This window comes from Tupaia chinensis, unplaced genomic scaffold (assembly GCF_000334495.1).
Source record: "Tupaia chinensis unplaced genomic scaffold, TupChi_1.0 Scaffold000196_1, whole genome shotgun sequence".
NCBI classification, from domain to species: domain Eukaryota; kingdom Metazoa; phylum Chordata; class Mammalia; order Scandentia; family Tupaiidae; genus Tupaia; species Tupaia belangeri.
Genome location: NW_006159671.1, coordinates 630,820 through 658,158, shown reverse-complemented (window position 1 = coordinate 658,158; position 27,339 = coordinate 630,820). Strand labels below are relative to the sequence as shown.

Genomic DNA, 27,339 nt, shown 5'->3' with positions numbered 1-27,339 from the left:
CTTGCCCAGCCCCACGGCGGCGAGCCCGGCGCTGCAGGGCCAGGGTACCCACCGGCAGCGCCTGACGCCAACGAGCACATGGCCATGCTGCCCTGGAGCCCCGCGTGCTGGGGGCGGGACCCGGCTGGGCAGCGAGCGCGCGCAGCCGCCACCCCGCTCTCGGGCCGGACGGGAACGAGCGCGAGCGGAAGCGCGAGCGCGCAGCGGGGACTTCGCGGAGCTCCGCGGACGCTAGAAACGCGAGGGCGCGCTCCGGCTCCCGAGCGCTTCCGGCCCCGTGACCGAGAGGACGGTCACGTGGGTGTGGGCGGGGCGAGCCGGAGCTCCACCTCCTCCTGCCGCAGGGCTGCCGCAGTGCGTGCCGGGAAGCGTTGTAGCTAGGGTTGGGTGTCCCAGGTTTGTCGGTGGCTTTTGTCTCTCAGACTGCAGCGAACTGGAGCCGGAGAGCCTGGCCCTTGCCCGGAACCCAGAGGCAGAGACACCGCGGCGGCTCTGCAGAGGCCTCGTGTTCCTCTGCATGCCTTTCTTGGGAATGCACAGTTCATGGAGGAGCGACCGGCCGCGGCGCCCTCTGGTGGCGGGAGGAGGCGAGCGCAGGCAGGGACCTGGGGCGCGACTCCGGTCCCCGCGGGATGCAGTGGGAGAGGGAACCGCCGCATGAGCCACGGCAGTTGTATTAAAGAAACCAGATGGAGCACGACCAAAGCAAACAAGGATTCTATGTTTTTATTTTATTCGTATTAGGGAGAAAAGCACCCTCTGGTAGGCTCTGGTTGGGCGAAGTCCCTTCTCAGGCCCTCCAGCTGGCAAGGACCTTAAGCTCCCCTACACACCTGGGGGCCGTTTTCAGGAACATCTGGGGATGCAAACAGGCTGTCAGCCCTCTGACCTCCAGCGCAGCAGTTCGCCATCACACTGGTGGGACTTTGATGTTTAAAGTGGCTAAGTGAGAGTATGGACTCTAGAGCCAGCTGGGTTTGAATCATACTTGTCACTTCGTGACTCACTGCTGTACAGATCTTGAGCAAGTTACCTGAAGTCTCTCTGCCTCGTTTCCTAGTCTACAAAGTGAGGATGAATCCCCTAGCCTCAGGGATACAATAAGAACAAAATGAATGAATACATTTAATGTGTTAGATATAAATGGAAAGGATAGGAAACAGTTAAACCGTTTAAGCATGGAAGCGAAGCTGGCAGATGTGTTGGAGAGCAACATTCTGGCTGTTATGGGAGAACAGGAACTTCCCCCTGCTTTGTGCCACCCCTTATCTTCCTTCTCTAATATGTACTCAAACCACAGAATTATTTTAGGCGGAAGTGGGCAGCAGGATTTCAGTAGGTAGCATGCCAAGCCCTAGTCCCAGCTGCTAGCTATGCTTGGGACACGTCTGACTACAATGGCCGCTTAGGCCCTGCAGAATCCCATCATTTCAACCCAACCCTGGGTCCTGGGTCCCACCCCCAGCTCTTTTATTAGCTGTCAATAATTGAATGCCTCACAATTAAGTAGGTCTTCCTTTTGATCTCCACCAGAAAGACTTTCCTCTGGCCATTTCTAAAATCGTTTCCATGGTCAGTCCTGGAGCACCTCGTTATAGTTTGTTCCTTAGCATCTATGATTTGATTTCTTAGTTTTTTTTCATTCTTGGTCTTACCCATAGCCCTGAACCATAAGGGTAAGAGCTATGTTTCTTTATTTTCATTTCTCAGTACGTAACATATGGCCTAGCTCACAGCAGATACATGACAAATTTACTAAGTGAAAATAAAGTGTTTAGTTAGTCCTAAACTACTCAATGAACTCTTCCCTTAACTGCAGACACCTAGATAACAGAACCATCAAATACTAGTTTTGAAGTCCCCTTCCATTCTAGGACATTACTAGTACATATGCTGGCTCCCTGGAGTTAGGCCTGTTGTCACTGATGTGTCCCCAGTGCCTGTGTGTGCAGTGCCACAGAGGAGGCTTTCAATAAGCATTTCCTCAATGAACTAACGCATTTAAAAACCTTCCTTACCTGGGCCCATCCCATACTGGCCTTCATTCTCCCAACATACGCTCTCTCCATCTGTAACATTTGGGGGTTTCCAAACTTGCTGTATCCTTTAGTAACAATTACTCAATGTTGACAGTAAAAGAAGTATACCACCACCTGTTCTGAAGGGGAGACGGCCAGAATTATGCCCCTTGAAGGTCCTCTCCCACCACAGTGCCGGGATTGTGAGGGACTGCTTTTCTCTGTACTCCAAAGATAACACAGACCCTTCCCCATCGTTCCACTTCCCTCTCAAGACCAGCACAGAAAGCTGAACAAGACCTGCCTGAAGGTTTGTAGGTAAGGAAATAGTATAGGTAACTTTGAATAGGCCTCTGGATCAGACCGAGTCCAAGGCCTCAGTGAATGCTTAAGGGATACCCTCCCGGAAGGGGCTGCCTCACTTCCTGGAGCCCATGCTTGTCACCATGAAAACACACTAAGAGTCTCCAAGTCTGACCCAGAGGGCACCCCTCCTGGCAGGAGGAAGATATGCCATCTCTGTCCTAAAGGTCACATTCCAAGACCCTGCCTAGAAAATGGCTCTTTTCTGGGTGACTGACATTAGGATGTCTGATCCCCTCATGGACAGTATACCAGGGCTTCGGTCAGTGAGACCACGTGGCGGTGGTCCCACAGGAGCATGTAGGCTGTACCTCGCAGCGTCAGTGTGTGGTCGGCCATCGCGAGCAGGTCTAAGTATGTACACTTTGACGCTTGCACAGCAAGGAGCTTCTTAAAAGGTAATCTTGTGGGACCAGCACTTAGCGTAATGGCTATGTCGCTGGACTCCCATGTAGTCGACCACGGTTTGAGTCCTGGACCCAGTGGCTTAAACTCATGCCAGGCGAGTGTGCGGGCGTGCCTAAGATCCCGAGAGGAGAATGGAGGAGAAAGGATTGCAGCATAGCCATCCCCCCTGGGGGGTGATTTCTTGCTTTCTGTCTCTCTGTCTCTGCCTTTCTGGCAAGCGCATGCGTCCTATAGCAAAAAACCTCTCAAAAAAAAAAAAAATAGGTAATCTTGTCATTAAGGGAAACATGACTTGTATATGGGTCCCTTGTTGAATGGAATGGCCTTGTTGGACAGAAACAGAGGCAGAGAGAGGGGGAAAGTGAGAAATCACTCCTGGGGAGATAGTCACTCTGCAATCCCTTCTCCTCCATTTTTCTCTAAAAATATTTGGGATTTTGGGCATGCATGCACACATCCCCAGAGTAATTTTCAAGCTGCCAGGTCTGGAACTCAACCTGTGAATCCAGGTCCTTAACGACCACACCACCTGCTGGTCCCAGTGTCATTGATTTTTTTTTTTTTCCAGAGAGATTTTTGTTATAAGGCATGTGTGCTTGCTGGAGAAATAAAGAGACGAGAGACAGAAAGTGAGAAATCACCCTCCAGGAGGTTGGCTATGCGGTAATCCCTTCTCCATTCTCCTCTTGGGATTTTGGGCATGCTCATCTATGTGCCTGGCATGAGTTTTAAACCGCAGGTCTGGGATTCGAACCACAGTCGACCATGTAGAGTCCAGCAATGTAACCATTATGCCATCTGCTGGTCCCCCAGTGCCACTTAGTTTTACTGGCTAAGGTCCCTAGACCAATGAAGAAACCCAAATATTTCAATTTTATTCCTATGTAACATACACTAACAATGAACTGGAGCTACTTGGAAATACACAGACAGAGGGTGCTCTTGTCGAGCGGTGGACATACAGACTGTAAGATTACGCTGACCTGGGTCAGAAAGAATCCCATTTCTTAGCCTCAGGTGCTCAGCTCTGAATCCTTCAGGAAGGCTTTTAACCAGTAAGCCTCCATGTTCCCATCTAAGATACAAGAACAAGGAGAGTTAGAAAAACGGTCTGAAGGGTTAAAGCACAGATAAACATGTAAAGCCGGGCACATAAGAAGCACTTGATAAACGGTAGCTGCTTTTATTTCACCCCACTGGCCGACATGCGGCGTTACCACCACTGCGCTTGAGCACTTCCAGACAGTCAAAAAGGCACCGGGATGCGTCCGTTTCTTTTTATTCCTCTATTTAATTCTCCCTAAGAATTATACCCGCTTAGTTGTGTAGTACTTTTTATTATATGTAAGGCACACTGCTCACTTATGCAATTACATGTAACTCAGACCTGAATGTCAGCAGAGCTCATCTGCATGGTACGTGGTCAGGGACTGCGGTGAGGCTGCTGGGACTGCAGACAACTGCTTCAAAGCTCGCTTCCCAACAGCAGCCTTACAATCTCCAGGAAAGGTAAACAAAAGAGAAGTACAGGTTCTTATGCCCACATCCCCAAAATTTTGACTCAGATGTTTGAGATAAAGCCTACAAATCTCTGTCTTTCAAAAGCTTTCGAAAAGGGCTCTAAGAAAGGTTCTGAACCACCGATACAGAGTACAGCCAAGTTTAACTGGATCAAGCTGCCTGAGAAGAGTAAGCTACAGAATGAATGCATGCTGCACCCTGCAGGCCCTGGAATTACCGGCTCGGGGTGGGTGTTGAGGTTTACAATAAAAAGCATTTCTCCAGTGTGGTCATGGCTTGAGAGAGCCGTCTGCTTTCCCCAGGTCGTGGATGGCCTTGTTCTCCAGAAGCTCCATCTTCTCGTTGCTTGGCTTCACTGCGTTGTTCAGCATGGCTCTGACCACAGTCACCACGGGCACAGAGTGTCCACTGGCCCAAGAGTCTGGTATGGAGCTAAAGAACTTCCTAATGAGCCATTCACCTGGGCGAGATTCTTGCCTATCACATAATAGAACTCTGAAGAGCAAAAGAAAAGCAGAGGAAGAGAGAGTGTACATTACACATGGATTACAAAGGATATTGCGGACTCAACTGAGTCCACTTGAAATTCGTATGTGGAAGCCCTGACCCCTGACTGTAACTGTATTTGTAGATAGGGCCATTAGTGGGTAACTAAGGTTAAATGATGTCTGAAGGGGGGGGATAGGACTAATCCAATAGGATTTCTTACGAGAAAGAGACACGAGAGATCTCTGTATACACACGGAAGGCCATGTGAGGACAGGGCAAGAAGATGACCATCTCCCAGTCAGGAAGAGTGACCTGATCAGATACCAACCCCGACGGCACCTGGATCTCGGAATTCTGATCTCCACACTGTGAGCAAATGAAGCTGTTTTTTAGGTATTCCGTTACAGTAGCCCAAGCAGACTATCGGTAGTGGGTTTTATTTACTGCGGGAGGAGGATTTTTTAAAGAGAAGGCAACAAATGCTACCAGGAAATTCCAGACTATTCTGAAGCCACTGTCTACCCTTTCCTTCAAAACTGAAAGGTGGGCCCTTCAGAAAAGTAACCCACCTCCAACCAACTTTAATATCTTAGATATCTTCATTGTCATCCTCTCCAAATGAAAAACTAGCTTCTAGGGACTAACCAACAGTGGTGTACTCTCAGGTAGCAAGAATACTTACCCAGGTCTAAATATGGAGTAACGATCAAATTTTAATTCCTCAATCCTGGCTTCTACTTCTCCCTGATTAGAAACAAACAAACACACACACACACACATTTTAAGTATTTAATCAAGATTGACTCACTTATGTAAAGTTTAAGAGAGAATAATTGGGGTTTTGAAGATAATCTGCTTCTGTAATTCTCAATACTCATAAACAACCTTATTTAGAATTGTTATCCTGATTTAGAATGCCAAAGAGTCTGAGAGGCTTAAAAAATAATAATAATTATAACCAGCAGATTGCATAATGGCTGTCTCTGTACTCCCATGTACTCCCAATCACGTTCAAGTCCCAGACCCAGCCACTTAAAACTCACACCGGGCACATGTGTGTTCATGCCCAAAACCCCAAGAGGAGAATGGGGGAGAAGGCACTGTGGCATGGCCATCCACCTGGAAGGGTGATTTCTTGCTTTCTGCCTCTGTCTCTCAGGTGCGCACACGTGCCCTATAGCAGAAAAACTCTCTAAAAATAAAAATAAGATAATTTAATCCTGATATGTAGTACAGTTAAAAACATATATACTGAGTGAGGTTGTGGCAGTACAGTCCTCTCATTTACTGGTATTAGAATAGTTCCAGGGGCCAGAAGGCGGTACAGTGGTTAAGGCGCTGGACTTCCACACAACCAACTGCAGTTTGAGTCCCAGACCTAGTGGCTTGCCTTCTTACTTTTCCTTTCTCTCTCTAGTGAACACACATGTCCTACAGCAAATTAAAGAAATAATAATAATAATCACAAATAGGTGCTGATAGGTGGCATGGGGGTTAAGGGTGCTGGACTCCCACATGGCCGAACACAATTCAAGTCCCAGACCTGGCAGCTTTCTCTCTCACTCTGTCCCTCTCTGGTCAAATTAAAATAAATAAAGTCAAATAATTCTTTAGAAAAATAATAAATACAATTAAATAAACAATTCCTTTAAAAAATAGTTCTGGAGAGGGTAAAATATATGTTAGTTCAACCAGAAAAGAACATCTCCCCCTTAGCAGTAATGTTGGAAGCTAGCAGATATTAACCTTTGCTGGTGTCGGTAAATTCCAGTGGGTCAGAAAAACCACTGACCCTCTTTATTACTCACTTTTCAACGAACGCTATAAAATCTCAAGGGACAGTGAGATTACATATAGATGATGACTTAAATTAGTTAAACAAATTATAAATCTGCATGCCACACATCTGAGTATGCAGAAATGCCAAAGGGTCCAGACCACATGCACCTCCAAAAGCCTTGTGAGTTAACAGTCACTAGGCAAATGTCTTCCTCCTCGGCCTGAATATTACTTACCTGTCACTTGGTACATCATCTAATCTTAGGTACCTACATTTTTTTTTAATAGGGCTCCTGTGCTCGCCAGAGAGAGAGAGAGAGAGAGACAGAAGGATAGGAAGCGAGAACTCATCCCTGGCCACACCTCAATCCCTTTGCCATTCTCCTGGGATCTTGGGCACACATGCACACACACCTGGTGTGATTTCTTTTTTAACATTCTTTCACTGAACATCATCACAGCTTACAAAATGCAGTTTCCCATCGAGAATACACTGCATAGTGGCTTAATCTTACATGCTATCATCAGAAATATTTTTCCATTTCTTGTTTCTTGTATATTTTTCCCCTATTTTCCACCCTCTGCCATTTTCCACCCTACTCCCACACGGTCTCTGACATCTACAGTTGCTTTTCATTCCTTTTTTACTTTTTACCACATTTTATTGATTCACAGAATATCTTAATTAATCTAACTACTTTCAATAGCAAGTTCAGCTGATATATACTTATATGTGAATACATATTGACTTTAGGCATGAAACTGAGTAGAATGAATGTACTATAAAGCAGCACCTAGCTGAGGCTATATAGCTTACTGTGGTCATTAAATAGGTATTTTTAATATATTTTTTAATTTCAAGAAAGACAGTTTTAGCTTTAAAAATCAAAATCAAAAAATGTTAAGAGAACTTTGCTTAAGACTTAAAGCCAGGAAACAGGTTAGGATTCTGTTCAAATCGCAGGTACATGGACCTGTCCACAACTCAAGAGAAGACAAAATCCTTAACTCTGGAAAACAAAGCATAGAAGGTGATCAGTAATGCTTTAGTCATAAAATGCTATTTCACCAGTCAGACTCACGTACTTAATCTATCTTCTGTTGTGGTCCGATCTTTCCGTTTACATTCTGGAAGATAACGTTCCACTCTGGAGTTGCCCCTACCATTAAGCTGGCCATTTTCTTAGCTGTTTTAGAATTCTTATTTCTGTGTGTCTGACTTTAGTTTTCCTGGGATAGCACTCTTGTCAGAATTTCTTGGAGAACTGGCCTGGTGTCGGTAAATTTCTTCAAGTTTGGCTTATCTGAGAATGCTCTTGTCTTCTCTTCCCATATGAAGCCAACAGGTCTGAGACTCTCTGCCACCTGCTGGTCCCAGAGGTAGCTATTTTTAACTGCCCTTTTTTTTTTTTTTTTTTTTTAAATCAGAGGTATTTAGTATATACACAGTTATACAACCTTCAGCACAATTTAAGTTGAAACATTTCATCACCTGAAAGAAAAAGCTCACATCACTACACTCACTTCCTAACCCTTCCCCCAGGCCCTAGGCAATCACTAATCTTCTTTCTGTCTCTATACATCTGCCTATTACGGGCATTTCACATAAATGGAATTATATAATTTGTGGCCTTTTGTGACTGGCCTCTCTCACATAGCATAATGTTTTCAAAGTTCACCCTTGTTGTAGAATGAATTCTTTCTTTTCCTACTGAGTAATATTCCATGGTACACATATATCATACTTTACTCATTCATTCATCAGATAATGTATATTTGGGTTGTTTCCACTCTTTTTTGTAAATAATGCTGCTATGAACATTTGTATACAAGTTTTTATGTGGACATACATTTCTTAGCATTTTTTAAAAAATAGAATTATTTTATTTATCTTTATTTATGTACTTATTTCTTTATTTATTTTAATTTAACCAGAGAGAGACAGAGAGAGAGAGAGAGAAAGTGAGAAAGCAAGCTGCCAGGTCCAGGACTTGAACTGCAGTTGGCCATGTGGGAGTCCAGCGCCCTTAACCACTATACTACCTGCCGGCCCCGTACATTCCTTAACTTTTAACAAAGATGACTTTGTCTCTACTAGCAAGCATGCTGTCTCTGCGTGATGAGACCCTGTAGGGGGTGCTTCTCTCTCCCTCTCTCTCTTTTAGGAAGAAAAGAAAATGAGTAAACTTTAAAAAAAAAAAAAAAAAAGGTGTGAGAACTTAAAGATCTTATGCCTGGAAAAACAGTTATGACAACCAGAATCTGCAAATATCGTATAGACTACTGCAAAATAAGGACTAGACACGCGTTTGTTGTTTTAAAAGGAAGACATGAAAATGACAAGCACTAAGGCTGCAGTAGATTCCACCTCCAGGTGTAGTGGTCATGGCAACCGCATGTGACCAGACACAGCAAGGGCTGGATAATGAGGCAGTCACCTCCCTCGGGGTGGAGATCGTTAAGCAGAAGCGAGGCAAACTTCTGTAAACTGATTTCACACTGAAAAAGTCTTCAGCCGCCTGGCCTCTCTCTCAGTCCCTGCTTCTTAAACTACGGGCACTTGGGGTATAGCAGGAGGTACATGAGACAAAGCCACAGCTTATCCTCTTGCAGCACTGATTTAGCTTGTAGGTTGCTAAATGGAAACTTTTTTTTTTAAACATGAATTAGTCCTTTGGGGCTGGCAGGTGATGTAATGGTTGAGGCACTGGACTCCCACATGGTCGACTGCGGTTTGAATCCCTGGGCTAAAGGCTTGCTTGCTCTCATTTCCCCGCCACCCCCTCATTCTCTTACTCTGTTTCTCTCTGGTCAAATTTAAAATAAATAAAATAAAATAAATAGTTCTCTTTATAAAAAAGAATTATTCATTTAATTTTATTATTATCATGTTTTAATTTGACCAGAGAGAGGGAAAGTGAGAAAGCAAGCCGCCAAGTCCAGGACTCAAACTATGACTGGCCATGTGGAAATCCAGCGCCATAACCACCACGCCCCATAGCCCCAGTAAATGGAAACCTTTAACATTTAAAATAAACAAGGATATGTACAGTATTGAAAACAGCAATATAAGCATACATTTTTAAAAGATAAAACACGAGACTTTTAAGGCTTGAAACTAGCAGCTTGCTTCAGGCTAGATGTCCCCAAATACCCAGAGGACTAAAAGCACCTTCCTCTCAGCCATTAGGGACACTGAAGGAAAAATGTAAGCAGCACTGCCTCATGGTCTCTTCCAATGCCCAGATGCCATGCGGACGTTCAGGGCCAAAGCAGCATCTCATTTCACTGATTACTGAGAAAGGTAAGCAGGGAAGACGACATGGGAGATGATCTTTCCGGGCATGGTGGCGCCCGTCCTATGGAAATCATCTTTCAAATCAGTTACTAAACATATTCCTGCAAAAACAATCCCTGTAACTATTTTTTTTAAATGCACAGTAAAATGCAGTTAAAGCTCTTTTGCATCATAGAATACTTTGTATTATTTAGTACTACTAATTAGCCAGGGCACGCCAACGTGAACGGAAGATAGATCCATGCACAAACCTTGACTTGAAGATATAAAAAGCTGCTTGACTTATCAGCTCCCTTAGAGGACAGCAGGTTGAAATGCTTGCACCCTCCAGCTTTTGCCAGCTCTGCAGACTTCAGCACGTAATCTCGGTCGACACGAACAAATCCCTCCTGAGGGGGAGAAGGAGGTGAGTTATTTCCCAAAAGTTGCAAGTTCATCTTAAAGATTACTACATGGGTCGGGTGGCAGGCTGGGAGGCCTGGGGGGAATAGGGAACTTTAAATAAATAAATAAAGACAGCAAGCAAGCAAACATCCAATCATACGTGAAATTCAGACTTAGACCCTGGGAAAGTCTCCAAATATGGTCGCCTGGACAGACATAGCAGCTTTCACAGCGAGGCCAGACCGCAATGAACAACCAAGGACAATGACAACAAAATGCAGACACCAAGCAAAGCCGCAAGGAGCAAAGCGCACAGTAACGTTGTGCTGGGAAACTGCTTTCAGGCGCACGTTTGTCTTTTAATAACTTCATAAAACTTCTCTCTGCTTTCTCTGTGTTTTCTGTGTCACCTCTAACATTGTGGGTTCTCAAAGTATGGCTGAGGACACCCCCCAGCATTATGAAAAGTATTTAATTTCCAGGTTTGGCGTATGCTTCGCAATCAGTGAGGGACGCATCCGTGAAGGTTTTACTGATGGGTGTTTCATCACAAACCTTCGGGGACTCCTAGTCTAGATTCAGTCCAGTGAGGGTAGCGATTGGGTCTCTCTTCTTAGTGGACATCTCAGCGTCAGCACATGCCCAGCACAAGGTAGGTACTCCGAAAATATATGAATATGAACGAATACAAGTCCAGTGAAAGTGAAGGCAAGGCAAACCCATCGGAAATAGAGAGACACAAAGTGACAAGCAAAGGGGACAGGGAGAGGATGACATGACTACAGGACATAGACTCATCTCCAGGACCTAAATGTCATTACCCTTAGTAACAGCTTCTTGGGATCACCATAAATTCTTGCCTTCTCAGGACCAGATGTCCTAGCAGTTACATCGCTCAACTCCAACACGGCCAACCACAGTTTGTGTTCTAGACCTGGTGGCTTAAAATTCACTTCTGGTGGGCATGCACACACATGCCCAAGATCCCGGGAGGAGGATAGGGAAGGGACCTGTGGCATGACCATCCCCCCTGGGAGGGGTGATTTCTCACTTTTTCTCTCACTGATTCTGTCTCTCTCTCTCTCTAGAGAGTGCATGTACCCTAAGGCATAAAAGAACTTAAAAAAAAATTCTGATAATCTCAAACTCAAGAAACTGAAGAAAAGTCTCAAGTCTACTGTCACTGAATGTCATAATGTCATCGGTACCCAAAATTATGCAATGAAGTCTTTTTTTTAATTAATTTATTTATTTTATTTATTCATTCTTTTTTTTTTTTTTTTTTTTTTTCCAAAGGGGAGCCAAGACAGAGGGTGGGAGTGAGAGAGAGAGGAAGTGAGAAAGCAAGCCACCAGATTCAGGACTTGAACCCTGTTTGGCCATGTGGGAGTGCCCAGCGCCTTAACCACCACACCACCTGCTGGTCCCATGCAATGAGGTCTTACAGGGAGGGAGATTCCAGATGTCAAGATTAAATTACTATCCCAGGCTAGATCGTTTTGTAATTAGAAGTTTTCTCTGCAGTAATTGATTCTAAATGTTCTATCTGGTAGGGTGATATGTACCTTTCATAGAACATTAAAAAGGACCTTAGGGAGCACCACATCCAATGCCCTCATTACCTGAAAAGAGGTCCAGGAGAGGAAAGAGCCGCAAAGAAGTGAGACGAGAGGGCAGAGTAGATGCCTGACCCCTGAGCAGTGCTCTCCCACTGCACCCATGTTCTTATCTCAGTCTCTCTAACTGCCGAAAGTGACTACTCCATAACTGTGGTCAGCAGAAAAACGGCCCCTAGCTCTAGGCTATTCTGTTGCTGATAAGAGAAACACCCGAGTCTGGGCAATTTAGGAGGAAATATTTAGCTCAAGGTCTTAGAGACTGAGAAGTCCAAGAGCATGGCACCAGCAACTGGTGAAAGCCATGTTGTCCCACCACATGGCAGAGGGTGGGAGCCTGCAGGGCAGAGCATGTCTGTCTCATTCGCTCTCCTTTCTAATCTGCCAGGACTCAACATGGGAGCCCCACTCAGATGCCTATTCATGTCCCAAAGGCCTCACCTTCCTGTACCTCCAATATAAATGAAATCCAACATATGACTTTTGGGGGAGATATATTCAAACCACAGGGCCCCCTCAAAGATGTCCATGTCCCAGACCACATCCCAATTTCTGTCTCTGTGAATGTAGGTGACATGGCAAAGAAGAATTAAATTTGTGGATAGAATTAAGGGAGCTGACCTAGAGAGATGATTCTAGATTATCCAGGTTGACCCAACGTAATCACAAGGGTCCTCAGAAGTGGAAGAGACGAGGAGGTTAGACTTATGCCATGCAAACAGGGTTCAATTCCCACAGTGCTGGTCTAGCAGATGGAGGAAAGAGACCATGAGCCGCGGGCAGCAGGCGGCATCAAGAAGCTGGAAACTGTAAAGAAATGGACTCCTCCCTACAGCCTCCAGAAGGGAAAATAACCCTGTCAACACCTTGATTAATCTCAGTGAACCCCAGACTTCTAACCTGTAAAACTCTAAAATAATCGATGTGCATTGTTTTAAATTCTTTAAAATGTTTTCCGTAACTCATGATAAGATAAAACGTGTGTGCATGTGCGCATATGAGAGATGGAGCTGGGGCCCCCATATTGAGTCCTGGCGGATTAGAAAGGAGAGGGAATGAGACAGACATGCTCTGCTCTGCTGGCTCCCGCCCTCTGCCGTGTGGTGGGGCAGTAAGATGGTCTTCACCAGTTGCTCGGCACGCTCTCCCCGAGGTCTGGTCACACAGCAATCTCCTTCCTCCAGGCGTCCAGCCTATCAGGTCTTGGGCCCTTGCACATATCCCCAGGGTGTTTCCGGCTGCCCTGGCCAGGTATCTGGACCGCAGCTGCCATGTGGGATCTGGCTTCCCTAGAGCAGAGCATGACTCCTGCACCACGGTGTTGTTCCCTGTTTTAAACCACCAAGTCTGAGGGTATTTAGTACAGCAGCAATAGGACACAGACATGGCATTTCATTTTAAAACATGCCCAAGCAGATAGTTCTAACTTTGTACTGAAGTATGTCACCAAAAACGGGAAGCGTTTTGTAATATGAATTTTCATAAACTGAACATTCTTGGCAAGCAGTTCCCAGATCAAGAAACTGAACATTATCAGCACCCTAAAAGCCTCCTTCACCCTCCTTTCTCCCCAGTCATAAGGACATTTTTCACTGTATCCATTATGCAGGACAATGCTATTTTTCTGCCTTAACTTGAGGTAACACAAACGTATCTCTCTGCCCACAAATCAGGACAATCTCCTCCTGCGTTGTATACTCTGCCAGTCAATCCTCAACAACAAACCGGTCACCTGTCCCACACGCTCATTCAAATACATGTCGTCGCTTTTATAAAAGCAGTGTGACGCAAGCCAATTTTAATTCTCAGCACACCGTGAGAGAGAGAGAGGTGATTCTCAGAGCCATTCTTCAAATTGAGATTTTTAGATGTCTGAAAACGTGCCAAGAGAAACCACCCAAAACTACACAGAAAAATTCTAAACCACGGAATTTCTCTTCCGTGTCTATCTCTTCCAGTCACTGGATCCCCCAGAACTCTAATTTAGTAACAGGTTTATTATTCACAATAAATTACATAGTTGACTAGTGAAATAAGTTCTAGGGTTTTTTTTTGTTATCGTTGGTTTGGCATGATTGTTTGGATGGATTGTTCCAGTTCTGTCTGCTGAATTGCCTTTTCTTTCATCAGCTCCTTTAAAAATAAGGGAAAGATTCAACCAATCACAAGTCTCTATACCGACGCTGTCTCTCTCACTTAATCCAGGGCCAGTAAAGGGATAATTTGATTAAACTGAGACCCTAATTTATTTGGCTTTAGTTCTGGATCAACCTCTCTTTAATAGAGTGCCGTCGTCTCCAATTGTTTGATGAAAATTAAAGTGACATAAATACCATGGGACTTTCTCAATCTGATTAGTCAGCGAAGGCACATCAATACCACCCCAGCCATCAGACTCTGGCGTCCTTCCTTTCACCGGCCTCGTTAACAACTGACAACCGCTCCTTGAGGGACGAGCACCCACGCTGCTGCAGGGGCCCCCACACTTAGCCCATCAGCCCTGCTCAATGGACCCTGTTGACAAGGTGCCATACCTTCCTCCATTGCTATTCTCTGGACAAAGCTAAATATTGTTTTATTAGCAATCAATGGCTGTTAATCCAAACCCATTTCGCAAATCCACTGAGCCCTCAAGCTGATTATAGATACGCGTCTTTCCAAGCCCACTAAATTTTGAATTTCACTTCCCTCACCCTGATGGCGTGGCCTTTTAGTAGTGAATGGAACTCAAAAGCAACAGGTCAATGGCTTTCAAGGACTTAGAAATCAAACTTAAACGTGGCTCCTAGAGCCTGACTGGGAGATATCAACGTACACCGCTTCCTTCGGCATGAGGAAGATGCCATTTATAGATGGCAAAAGCTGTCTTTAAACTCTTGTGAATACCTCTTCTTGTTCTATAACAGTTCAGATGGAAAAGAAAAATCGAAAAAAAAATAACCAAAACATGCTATTCCATATCCCAGAAACACAACTTCTGGGATAACCATTCCCAGTTTATCTAATCATATGCAAGAGGAAAAAAGACGTCTCTTCTGAGAGAATTAAACTCATTATGTTACGTCTTTATGATTCCACAGCTGGTGTGTCCTACTCAAAGCCAGGAATCAGGATCCCTTCTAGAAAAAGAAATTAATTAAATAAGTTCCACTAGAAACTTACTTTCCCAGCACCCACTCAAAAGGATGAGTCCTATGTACTATGACTCAGCAAGATGTCTTCAGAGACTGCAAAGATCAGGGAGACAAATTCTCCAATTACTCTTACTTTCAGCTTATTACAATCCAAAGCTACCAAGTATTTCTCCTGATCTTCTTTACTGGTAAAAACTAGGAACACTGCTCTGGCTTAAGATCCACTTCGCCTAACAAGGTCTTTCAGCGCCATAGGACAGAGAATCCTAGGATTACTCAGGTCATGGAGGCCCTTTTCTGAAAAGAGAGGATCTACATTCTGTAAATGGTCCCACTTAGGCCTAGTTCAGCTTCCAGCTGTTTCTCTCGCACACCTTTTCAACCTGACACTATAAATCAGACCCGAAAACAGAGGTGCTGGTGAGCAACGAACGCTTTCATCTGAGGCCCTACGTGCGTGTGTCCTGGAGGGTAATTCTCTAACTTACGTATTACAGCGGGAAAAAAGATCTTGGTTACAAAAAGAACTCTAGACACAAAAATCAAACAGACGCTGAGGATTCCGGAGCCAATCTCTGTGTTCTTAATTATTTCCCCCCATTTGGAGTATTCTCTTCTCTGTGTTTCATAGAGTCAAAGAATCTTGCAGCTGGAGATGGTTTCCTGGTCACCTCTCTCTCTCAATACAAAGAAGCAGTGGTCCATAGAAGTTAACCAGAACACCCAAGGCCCCATGTCTAACCAGGTCCTGAGACACGGGTCCCTTAAACGCTCTAGGACCTTGCCATTCACAGGGCCCCTACTAGACAACACATAAAACAATACAGATTCAAACAGAGATGGGCGAACTTTTCTGTAAAGGATCTGACAGTAAATATCAGCTTGGAGGGTCTCTGCTGCCACTACACAGCTCTACCGTTACGGAACAAAAGAAGCCACAGATAATCCATAAATAAGCACAGCTGTGTTCTGGTAAAACTTTCTGTGGATACTAAAATTTTAAGTTTCTTATATATTCACATAACACTATTATTTTGAATATATTTTGACATAGATTAGTCTTTTGAATTTTTTTTTCAGAGGTTTTTGCCATAGGGCGCATGAGCTCGCCAGACAGACAGAGACAGAGAGACAGAAAGCGAAAATCACCCCCCAGGGGGGATAGCCACGCCACAATCCCTTCTCCTCCATTCTCCTCTCAGGATCCTGGGCACGCACGCACACGCTCCCAGTGTGAGTTTTAAGGCACCAGGTCCGAGACTCGAACCACAGTCAACTATATGGGAGTCCAGTAACATAGCCATTACACTAACTGCTGGTCCTTCTTTTGAAGTTTTTTAGCCACTTTTATTAAATGAATATTAAAACATTCTTAGCTCACAGGCTGTACAAAAATAGGTGATAGGCTACATTTGTTCCAAAGGCTGTTGTACATTTGTTGCAAAGTCCTGGATCAGGTAAGTGTGTCATTAGATTTGGAAGCCATGAGATTCTGATAGCTAATAAATGCTACAATGGCTGCAATTAATCATATTAACATCATCATCCATTCAACAGAATCTACGAACCTGGATGGCTGGAGCCTGCTCCTAATGAGTGAAGAGACAAAGGAGGAGGTGAAAGAAACCACACAAAATCACCCCAAACTCACTAGTTAAATCCTTTTAATACAAATAAAGGGAAATGCACGATTCTCAGTGGCATCTTTGGGTTTTTGACCTTCACTCGAGGCAATACAGATCTGGTTTTCAAAGGGTATTTCAGCCTTCATCAGTACACACCAGCTACTTACAGAAGGAAGGTGGTAACAGCTGGACCCTGCAGCATAGAGAACCAGCTGGAGGGGATCACTGCATCCCAAAGCCTCCAAAAAGCAAGTTGAACAAGAACAGGGAGCTGGCTAAAAATACACTCCTAAACTTCCACCCTCAGAGATTCTGATCCAGGAGATTGGGATTAAGGCTGAATCAGGGCGCCATGACACCGATTAGAGGACTCGAGCCTGTGAACGTGAAAACGGAGGTTAGCGTCCAACCAGCTACCTGGAAAAGGCAATGGCTTCCCAAACATCGGAAGAAGGCCCATAGGCCCATCCCTAGCTAGCAGGAATCTGGGTAGACTGAAGTTTATGGGTTCCACTGTATGACCCCAAAATGTGTATGTTGAAGCCCTTACCCCCAAGTACCTCAAACTGTGACCTTATTTGGAAACAGGATCATTGTACATATAATTAATTCACGTAAGGTCATACTGAGTAGGATGGTCCCTAATTCACTATGACTAGTATCCTTACAAAAAAAGGAAATATGGCAGCCAGTAAGTGGGTGGGGATTAAGGCGCTGGATTCCCACACGGTCCACCACAGTTGGAGTCCGGGACACGGCGTCTTGTGAGTCACGCCAAGTGTATGTACGTGGATGCCCCAGATCCTGGGAAGAGAATGAAGGAGAAGGAACTGCAGCATGGCCGACCCCCTAGAGGGCAATTTCTCACATTCCCTTTCTCTTTCTGTCGCTCTCCGGTGAGTACACACGCCTTATAGCAAAACTAAAAAAAAAAAAAAAAAGGCAGCTTACTTTCTGCCTCTAGCCTCTTAAACCATTTAAATCCTTTTTTTAATCATTTAAATCCTCATAAATCATTTAAATTATTTCTGAAACGGATTTGGTTTACGGGTCCTTTCCCTTGCTTACTCATTAATTATTTTTATCTTTTCAAACAGATTTTAGAAAATAAAAGATGTTAAGTAGCCTAGCTGTTAGGGAACAAACTCCATTAAAAGATATATAGAAATAAGAGAGAAAGTTTATACACACACACACAAAATACATACACTTTTTAATAAGTGTAAACTTTATACATATATACTATCTATACAAATATACCCATAGGTAAGTTCTACATATTTATATATGTATATATGATAGTGAAGGCATCCAATTTCTCTGCCTAAAATTGCATTACATAATTTGAATGCAATAAAGCACTGAGACATCCCTGCAACACCCTATAATGAGATTTGCCTCATGTCATGAAAACCGACTGCTTTATGCTTAATGCAGTGTTTTATTTTGCTGAGTCACCACCCAAATCAGGTTGGCATTTGAGACAGGGAAACCTGCAGTGTACTAGAACAAAAGTTTTGTGAGGCTTTTGGAGGGCAAACCGCTTGTGACCTGTCCCTGGGACAGAAACGACTGTACAAACTTCTGAACGGGAACACGATCCTGCTTGTGAACTTAAGGTACCAATTGCTGGGAAAGCTGAGCTCCTCTATAACCCACAGATCCCAGTCCAGAGCTCAAAACCCAACCGTGCTCCAGGGTGGACACGGGGAAATGCAGAAGACAGGGAACTATGTCTCAACTGAAAGCATAAAGAGGATTATCCTTTTACCAGGAGGCCAAAAGGAACACATCTGAGCTTAACTAGCTGGTGCTAAACCAACAGTTCTTAACCACATGCTCTGCTGACTCAGAGATGCAGGGAACTGGTTTATAAACCCATAGCAAGTCCCCACAGCAGAATCGTGGTCCTGCATATTTTATAGACACGTTCAGCTTTGGCAAGTAAATTCTGCCAGAGGGATAAACCATAGTCAAGGTATAAATTAAATATGATGTCTTAACATTTGCCCAGGATCTATGCAGTCAACTTTGACTTCTAACTATGTAGTAAACTCTGACTTCTGGACAGGGGCCGACTCAATTTAGAACACCATTAAAAAGAACATAAAATGTGTGCTGAAACAGTTTTGCGTCAGTGAAAACTGAATCATCACGGGGCTGAATCATCACCAAGGGCTGAGTCATCACTGGAGGCTGGCGGAATCGTGCCTCTGGGTTCTGATGTTCCATCCCAGAAGTTTAAAGCTTGGCGTGAAAACAGTTTGAAGCACATCACTCGAGGGAGAGAGAATACTTCAAGTTAAAAACGTTTATTAAGGGGGAAAAAAAGCACACAGCTCAAAGTATGAGCCAATTACTTATCCTCAGGTGTGATGATTTGCCTTCGTCAGGAAATGTAGTGATATGATAGCCAATGTGTAATGGGCAAAATGATCTAAGTATCCGTGATGTCTACGGCAGAGAGGCCGGAATTCAAGGATTACATTGAAGGAAGGGTGAACTTACTAGTGCTATTTAAAGTACAGCAAAGGTTAGGGGAGCATGTGAATTTTTTTTTTCCTGAGTTTTTTGCTATAGGTTCCATGCGCTTGCCAGAAAGAGAGAAAGTGAGAAATCACCCCTGGGGGATGGCCATGCTGCAATTCTCTCTCTTCCATTCTCTTCTCAGGACTTTGGACAAGCACGTATATACATGTGCCTGGTGTGTGTTTCAAGCTACCAGGTCGGGAACTTGAACCACAGTCAAGCTATGTGGGAGTCCAGTGCCTTACCCACTATGCCACCTGCTGGCCCCATATGGAATCTTAACCAGAGCTTCTGTACATTTAAGCACTGCCACAGACACCAAGGAAGAGAGGAACAAGAAAGGAATCCTTGATGTAACTGACCAGGAAACAGGAAAAAGGGGTATATTCCTTCCTTACCGCCCCAGCTTTTTTTCTCGTGGTACCCAGGCAACAGAATCCAACGTCGTGACCTTGAAAGACAGAAGCATAGTCGTCCAGCTTTTCAAAGTCCACTATTTCTTGATTCTAGACAAAGACATAAGTGTATATAACTGCATGTTACTTAAAAAAAAAAAAAAGGTTCTGTAGATTTGAGGAATAAATTAACGACCATTACTGAAGGGTTTGCTCACATAACAACAACTTTGCAAATTCATCTTCTTACATCAAGATCCAATTACTCTGTATTGAAAAATCAGCACACGCATATATATCCATGGCACATGTAACTAGAATAGAGGTGATCCAGACTCCTTTTATTTATCCTTTCCAGCAGGTGGCATGGTGGTTAAGGCGTTGGACTCCCACATGGCCAGCAATAGCTCAAGTCCCAGATCTGACAGCTTGAAAATCACTCCAGACATGTGTGCATGTGTGCCCAAGACCCTGAGAGGGGAATGGAGGAAAAGGGACTGAGGTATGGCCATCCATTCTGGGGGGGGGGGCATGATTTCTCACTTTCCCTCTCTGTCTCTCTTTGGTGAGAACATGTACCCTATGGCAAAAATCTAAAGAAACAAAAAAGAGAGAGACAGGCACCTATAATGAGGTCTTCATGCCATGACCCACCCTCCGTCTTAGCCAGCCCAGATCCCAGGCATGTGTACACACCCAGAGATGAGGAAGTTCCTGGGATGTAAATCCAGGACCTTTCCAGTGTGGGTCCAGCTGTGCTACTGCTGCACCACTGCCTGGCCCCATGGGTGATCCATAGGTCTAAAGTCAGGTTCAATGATAACTTTTTTCTACCTGTAGCTTACTAAGAAGGAGACCACTGACGTATGAATGTAGGGACTGGAATCTCAAGGAACCACGGTTAAAATGTTGGGTCTACTATTTACTAGGCATGTACTGTGGACACGTTACTGAGCATACACTTCAACTTTTTTCAGCTGTTAAAATGTGGGTAATTGGAGGCTGGCAGGTGATATGAGGGCTGAGGCACATGACTCCCACGTGGCTGACCACGGTTTGGATCCTGGACCTGGCGGGTTGCTTTCTCACGTTCCTTCTTTCCCTCTGGTCAAAATAAAATAATAATAATAAATAAAAATCCTTAAATAATTATTTATTTTTAAAAGAAAGATTTTTGGTATAGAGTATGAGTGCTCACTAGAGAGACAGAGAAACATAGAAACAGAAAGTGAGAAATCTTCCTTCCAAGGGGAAGGCCATGCCACAATCCCTTCTCCTCCATTCTCCTCTCAGGACCTTGGGCATACATACACATGCTCCTGGAGTGAGTTTTAAGTCACCGAGTCCAGGACTAGAACTGTGGTCTATTACACAGGAGTCCAGCAATGTAACCATTACGCCATCTGCCAGTTCCCAAATAAGTAATTCTTTAAAAGAAAAAAGAAAAAACAAAAAACGTAGGGGGGGGGGCAGCAGGTGGCACGGTGATTAATGGCTCTGGACTTCCACATGGCTGACCACAGTTTGACTCCCGGACCTGGCGGCTTCTTTCTCACTTTCTCTCTTTCTCTGTCTCTCTCTGGTCAAAATTTTTTTAAAAAAAGTTAAATAAAATAATTTTTTTTCTTTTTGGAGAGGTTTCTGCTATAGGGTGCGTGCACTTGCCAGAAAGACAGAGAGAGACAGGGAGACAGAAAGAAAGAAATCATCCCCCAGTGGGGATGGCCACACGGCAATCCCTTCTCCTCCATTCTCCTCTCGAGATCTTGGACACACTCGCACATTCACCCGGCGTGAGTTTAAGCCACCAGATCTGAGACTTGAACTGTGGTCAACCACATGGGAATCCAGCGACACAGCCATTACATTAACTGCTGGTCCCAATAAAATAATTCTTAAAAAAAAAAAAAAGTGAGTAATAATCCTTTATTTAGTATACTCCATGAACCTGCTGGGGAGGGAGGAGGTAAAACGGTGTCTTCCCGTGTCCTGTGCCGACACTTCTGAATCCCAGTCTACACTTTTAACAAGCACCCATGGTAATTCTCCTGCACGCTGATATCTGAGAATCTCCAGCTAACTTTTTAAGTTGACTGTGAAATTTAAAAGAGAAAAATCGAGAAGTTCCACTATCCAGGAATTAAAGCAAAATGCTGGCTCGCTTCCCTACCATCGACTCTTTCCGAAGAACTTGCCTGGCAGTGTACACAATGCTCCAGAAAACCAGGTTTTCACAAAGTGCCTGGTCAAAAGATACGCCACCAAAACTGGACTTAAAAGCACAGATACACATTTCAGGTTCTAATTATCAGGACTATCTAACGGGCCCCATAAAACTAGACTGTGAAGACCCTATGTTACCTCCCTAACCCGAAACCAAGACCTCTGTTTTAAACAGGCAAGTTCTGACAATGCAAACATTCACAAAATGACCGGGATGTGGACTGGCAGGACGCAAGACCACCTATTGGTAAGTCGGGTGGTTACTCAGAAGGGTCTTCCTGTGAAATGCCTGGGGTCAAAACCCAGTAGCTGTGATAGCTCAGAGTCACTGTATTGTTTAATTTGCTGCCGTTTAAGGATAACTCAGTTTAAATGGAGGAAAAAGTCTCCATGAAGCTCCGACATGGAATACAGAGGGGGTTATCGCCAGATGGAATCCAGCATACCCCGGGGCTTCAAACAGTACATAGAAAATGCATATTATGAAAAAAATTACGCATGGGTTTCAAAATATTTTCCCACCAAAAAAACCTCATACTTCAATTCCATTTTTCACAACCTTTTTGAAGTCTGCTTATGTCATCTGCTTAACCATGAAAATGTCACGTACAGTGAAGGGACTATTCCATTTAGGATGACTTGGGAAGTCAGGCAGGGCAGGTTCGCCCCCGTTCCAACCTAGGCCCAACTTCACTGGGTTCTATAGCACATGGAGAGGTGAGCTTTGCCATAAGCACACCGTGAGGCTGAGCCGAGCTGGCCTGCAGCCCACTCTTGCTGTCCCCACCACTGGCCGCGCAACGTTCAGCTGTTAGGCCTGAAATACCGCTTCCCTGGCGGACTCACTGGGGACACCGTTTGGAGCATTTGGAGTGCCAGTCCAAGTACCCACCACGTTTTTATAAGCTTCCTCGTCGAAGGTGAGCTTCCTCCGGCCAATGAGCGTGACTTTGGAGAACAGGCTCTGTTCCAGGATTTCTTTTAAGAGCACTCTGCCGGTTTCTCCGCTGGCGCCGAGAATAAAGACGGATTTCTTCTGCATCCTGAAGTCTTCCCGAAGCTTCGGCAGCGCCTCGGTCTCGGCCATGCTGGGGAAATAACATGACAGAGGCTGCGTTTAGGATGAAGGCAGGGCGCAGACCCCGGGGAGTAAGGCCTGTTTCTCCCCACGGTCCTGCGTCACCAGGGCGCGGCGCCTTGGGGATCCCCGGCCTCGCAGCCAACCAGCCCACGGAAGGGGCCCGAGCCGGAGGGTGCGCCCAAGGACCACAGCTGCTGGCACCACGGGACCTCTTCCCTACTCGGTCCCCACCCGGAGGGGTTACCTGGGGCCGGTCCCCCCCCCCACGTCCTCACGCCCCAGCAGGAGCAGAGCGGCCACCAGCACAGCGGCCGCCCCGCCCAGCGCCGCGGGCCCCCGCATGCAGGCAGCCCCTTCGGTTCGGCTGGCCCTCCCCGGGGCGGGGGGCTCCGAGGCTGCCTAGCCCGCCTACCCGGCTCGGTCTTCCGGGTGACTCCGCCCAGCCGCGGTCTCGCCCCGCCTACAGGGGCGGGGCCTGGAGAGCGCCCGAGGGACCCGCCCCTGCGCCGAAAGTGCGTGCCGGAGCACGTGCGCGGCGCGGGGCAGGGTGTCAACCTCGGAAGCCACTCCTCAAAGTCGGCTTGCCCAGGACGACCGCCTGGGCTCAGCTCCCCCAGGCCCCAGCCAATGGCCAGCCCAGACCTGATTCTGTGAACTCCCAAAGGGCGATTGCAATTGTGGTTTGAAGGTCGTCATCTCACGTTGTCCATATGGAACACCTAACTCCACCCGCTCAAGCACCGAGACAGGAATAAAACAGACCTAATTCTGGACTCGCTTGGGTGTCACTGTCCACACATGCACAGACACCCACACCCCTCCTCTGACAAGTCAGAGAGCAAGAGCGTCTTTCTCCCCGACTGACCCCTTTCCTTTCTACATTCCAGATAAACCACTAAATCCTGTAATCCTACCTGCTGTTGATACCCAAGTATAGACCTATCTCACCAGAATAACTGGTTTCCCTGCCCAGATCTGGGCCCACTTGGATCTGCTGGAGTTGAGCCTGGGTAACCTTCCACAACTCATCCCATCGTACTTGCCCCATAGCACAGATTGGGCGTTCTCAACACAGCTTTCTTCTTAAAATTTTTAAAAATTTTTTTAGCTTTGCTATACGACGCTATACACTCACCAGGAAAAGAGAGACAGAAAACAAGAAATCACCCCCTACACACACACACACACACACACACACCCCTTGGGATGGCCACCTGCAATCCCTTCTCATTCGGTTCTCTTGGGATTTGGGGCATGCACACACACACACCCAGCATGAATTTTAAATTGCTGGGTCCAGGACTCAAACTGGTCAATTACATGGGAGTCCAGCAACGTAACCATTACATCATCTGCTGGTCTCTTGAACACAACTTTCTACATTGCACTGTGCTGGATCTTAGGCATTCTGGACCAGGGTTAGAGTGACAAGCGGGAATTCAAATAGAGCTGAATAGGGATAGATTGTATCCTGCACATTGGTCATTTGGGGCCCTGCCTCCTAGTCTAGAAGCCAAACGGCACATACATTCCCTGTCCCAATTATTCTCCTTAGGGATAATTATGTTGAACAAGAAGTCTTCCAAAAATTTCATGGAAGGGGACAGTAGGTGACCTGGTGATTGCAGCACTAGACTCCCACGTGGCCAACAGTTGTGTGAGTCCCGACCTGGTGGCTTAAAAATCACATGGCACTCATGTGCCTATGTGTGTGCCCAAAATCCCAGGAGGAGAATGGAAGAGACGGGATTGTGGTATGGCCATCCCTTCTGGGGGAAGATTTCTCACTTTCCCTCTCCCTGTATCTGTCTCCTCTTCCACGAGCACACATGCACTATTGCAAAACTTAAAAAAAAAATTCATGGAACGTGTACTACCCAAAAAAATGTGTTTTTTCACCAAAATAAACATGTATTTTAATACCCTTTTCCCTCAAACTTTGAGAAGTCCCTGTGTATGAAAATTCAGCCCATCAGGCACTCCCACACAGGTTTTTACTTTCAGGGATGATTTAAAAGTGTAGTGAAAGCCTGAGAGCTAGACTTTGGCTGGGTGGGGCAGGGGTAGGCTGAGGGCGAACTATGCTCCCACGGTGAGCTGACAGCGTGATCACGTGTTTTGCCTCCCTTAGTGTCTAACCATTTTGCAGAGCTTGTTCTGAACACTTCCTGAAAGAAAAGAAAGACAGGCAGACATGGCACTCAGCTTGGGTAACTAAGGGAGACACACTAAATGGATGATGTGTAAAAGCGAGGAAGAGAGGCTGGCTTAGTGGCACTCCAGTAAGGACTACTCAGACAATGCTCAATCCAATCCCGGTCCTGCTAGGGTAAGCCCATGATGCTATAAATGAATTAGCACGAGTAAGATATCTGGTTGGTTACTGAGACGTTGAATTTGGTGGAAAAAGTTCTGGTCAGATTCTAGAGACTTATTGGGTGATCGGGAAAGTCATGGCACATTTTTGCATAGAAAAATATGCCATGACTTCCCCGAGGACCTCGCCAAACTTTCCTTGCTGTTTCACTAAGGGAGGAGACGAAAGCTCTCCAAGACATTGAAGAATAAGCAACACTGCTTGGATGACCCCTTTGCATAAAGAAAAAGTGGTAGGAAAACTGGTATACTTCCTTCTTCCAACGAGAATTTCCTGTGTCTTCGAATTCTCAAGGGATTCAGGGCCCTGGAGACAGAGGGCAGGGGCGGGGAGAGGTGGAAATGGGAGCAATCTTGCCTGAGAATGCGTGTAAGACACACTTCCATAAACACATTTGATAGGGTGTGTGAATCCCAAGGACCAGGAGTGGAAGGAAAATGAAGCTGATAAGGTTAATCACAGTCTAGTGGAGACTGAGGAAACCCAGAATGCGGAGGCGTTTCCAATCCCTGACAGCTCTGAGTAGGGAATCATTCAGAGAAGGAAAACGAGTCAGCTTGTAAGGGTGTGTGTGTGTGTGTGTGCATGCATGCACGAAACTGCGCATGTGCACGTGTGTGTACACTGCAGGAAAAAAAATCCAGATTCAGTTTCACAACCCTCAACGCCTAAAGCACCTGCACTTTTGATTAGTTGCAGCTGCAAAGCACAAGAGGGCGCCAGAGAAGGTGGAAATACTTCATTTTCCCCAATACTGGAAAATCTCCTTTGATCTTTATTTATAAGGGCACTTAGTGTTAGTTCTCTTGACTTACAAAAAAAAAAAAAAATGGCTATATGTTTAAGTCTCTTGGCTAATATTTTCTATTGGGGATTGGGCATTCACAAAAATAAATGAAAAAGTAAGCAAGCAGTGTTGGAGAATGCAGAAAGTGAAGAAGGTTGCTCTTTGCTCTTTTTTTTTCTTGAAAGGTTTTTGCTATAGGGCGCGTGCGCTCACCAGAAAGACAGAGATAGACAGAGAGACAGAAAGTGAGAAATCACCCCCCCCCCAGGGGGGATGGCCACACCACAATCCCTTCTCCTCCATTCTCCTCTCGGGATCTTGGACACGCACGCACATGCGCCCGGCATGAATTTATGCCACCGGGTCCAGGACTCGAACCGTGGTTGACTATGTGGGAGTCCAGCGACATAGCCATTATGCCAACTGCTGGTCCCAAGACGGTTGCTCTTGATTCCTTAATTTATTCATCAAACATTTATTAGTCATGTGCTCAGCAGTGTTAAATGCTGTGGATAGACAGATAAATGAACCTATAATTTTTCATAGAATCTGTAAGTAACATTAGAAGTTAAATTTTTCATAATATTGGGGTTGTTGGGGAGGTCCTGATGCAGTTTTGCATAGAAAAACATAGAACAATATGTCATGACTTTTCACATAACTCAATACTTTACTTTTTTCCTATTTGAAATTCTCTTTGTCCTCTCCACCTACTCACCGGTCAGTTCCTTCAGAGGAAGTACGTGCAATGATTAAGCAAGGAGCTTTGAGGTGGCCAGCTGGCTTAAATGCTCCAATGTGTTACTCTCTAGTTACAAATGTCTCTGACTCCTGGTCTCCTCATGTGTGAAATAGGATGAAAATAGTGCCCACCTCAGGGGATGTTGTGGAGATTAAGTGAGATAATCCATACAGAGTGCTTGGAATTGTGTCATATTCAAGTTTGGTCTCTATTAACTCTTAAGGGAATTCTAATTCCCATCCTCAGTAGTCCACCTGTAACCATAGACTCAAACAGACCTGGAAAGGAAATCATAACTAATCTAACCCCTCATCTTCTACATGAGAAAAGGAAGTTCTGCCACTTGCTAAATATATAAGCTTGGAGAAATGTTTTGACCTTTCAGAGCTGGTAGAGGGGAACTGAGTATACCGCTCAACACTATTGCGAGGGTTAAGTGAGGCAATGTACATAAAGCTCTCGGCCTCACATAAAATCGATGCTCAGTCCTTCTGTGCTGTGGCATGGTCAGACAATCCACTCCAGAAACTGTAAACCCTAGGCTTTTAGGAAAAGATGGCTGTGTCATTT

At 45.2% G+C, this 27,339-nt stretch overlaps 2 protein-coding genes across 3 annotated transcripts in view; both read right to left on the bottom strand.

Moving 5' to 3' along the window:
• PRMT3 (protein arginine methyltransferase 3) overlaps nucleotides 1-255 on the bottom strand; it is a 128,605-nt gene extending 128,350 nt beyond the window's left edge. The window contains exon 1 of the mRNA XM_006146901.3: nucleotides 53-255. Within this exon, the coding sequence (XP_006146963.1) occupies nucleotides 53-86 (34 nt within the window). The 5' untranslated portion in view covers nucleotides 87-255. The remainder of the gene's footprint in view (nucleotides 1-52) is intronic.
• Nucleotides 256-3,949: 3,694 nt separating this feature from the next.
• Nucleotides 3,950-23,328, bottom strand: HTATIP2 (HIV-1 Tat interactive protein 2). 2 transcript variants are annotated; one of them, XM_006146900.2, is made up of 6 exons: nucleotides 23,276-23,328; nucleotides 22,675-22,870; nucleotides 19,563-19,670; nucleotides 10,128-10,265; nucleotides 5,482-5,543; nucleotides 3,950-4,805 (listed from the first exon to the last, which is right to left on the bottom strand). In XM_006146900.2, the coding sequence occupies exons 2-6, from the start codon at nucleotides 22,867-22,869 to the stop codon at nucleotides 4,580-4,582; spliced, it is 729 nt and encodes a 242-aa protein (XP_006146962.1). In that variant the 5' UTR covers nucleotide 22,870; nucleotides 23,276-23,328; the 3' UTR covers nucleotides 3,950-4,579. The 2 variants fall into 2 exon arrangements, with proteins under 2 accessions (XP_006146962.1, XP_006146961.1); XM_006146899.3 differs by lacking the exon at nucleotides 23,276-23,328 and adding an exon at nucleotides 23,108-23,269.
• Between the last annotated feature and the right edge of the window lie 4,011 nt (nucleotides 23,329-27,339).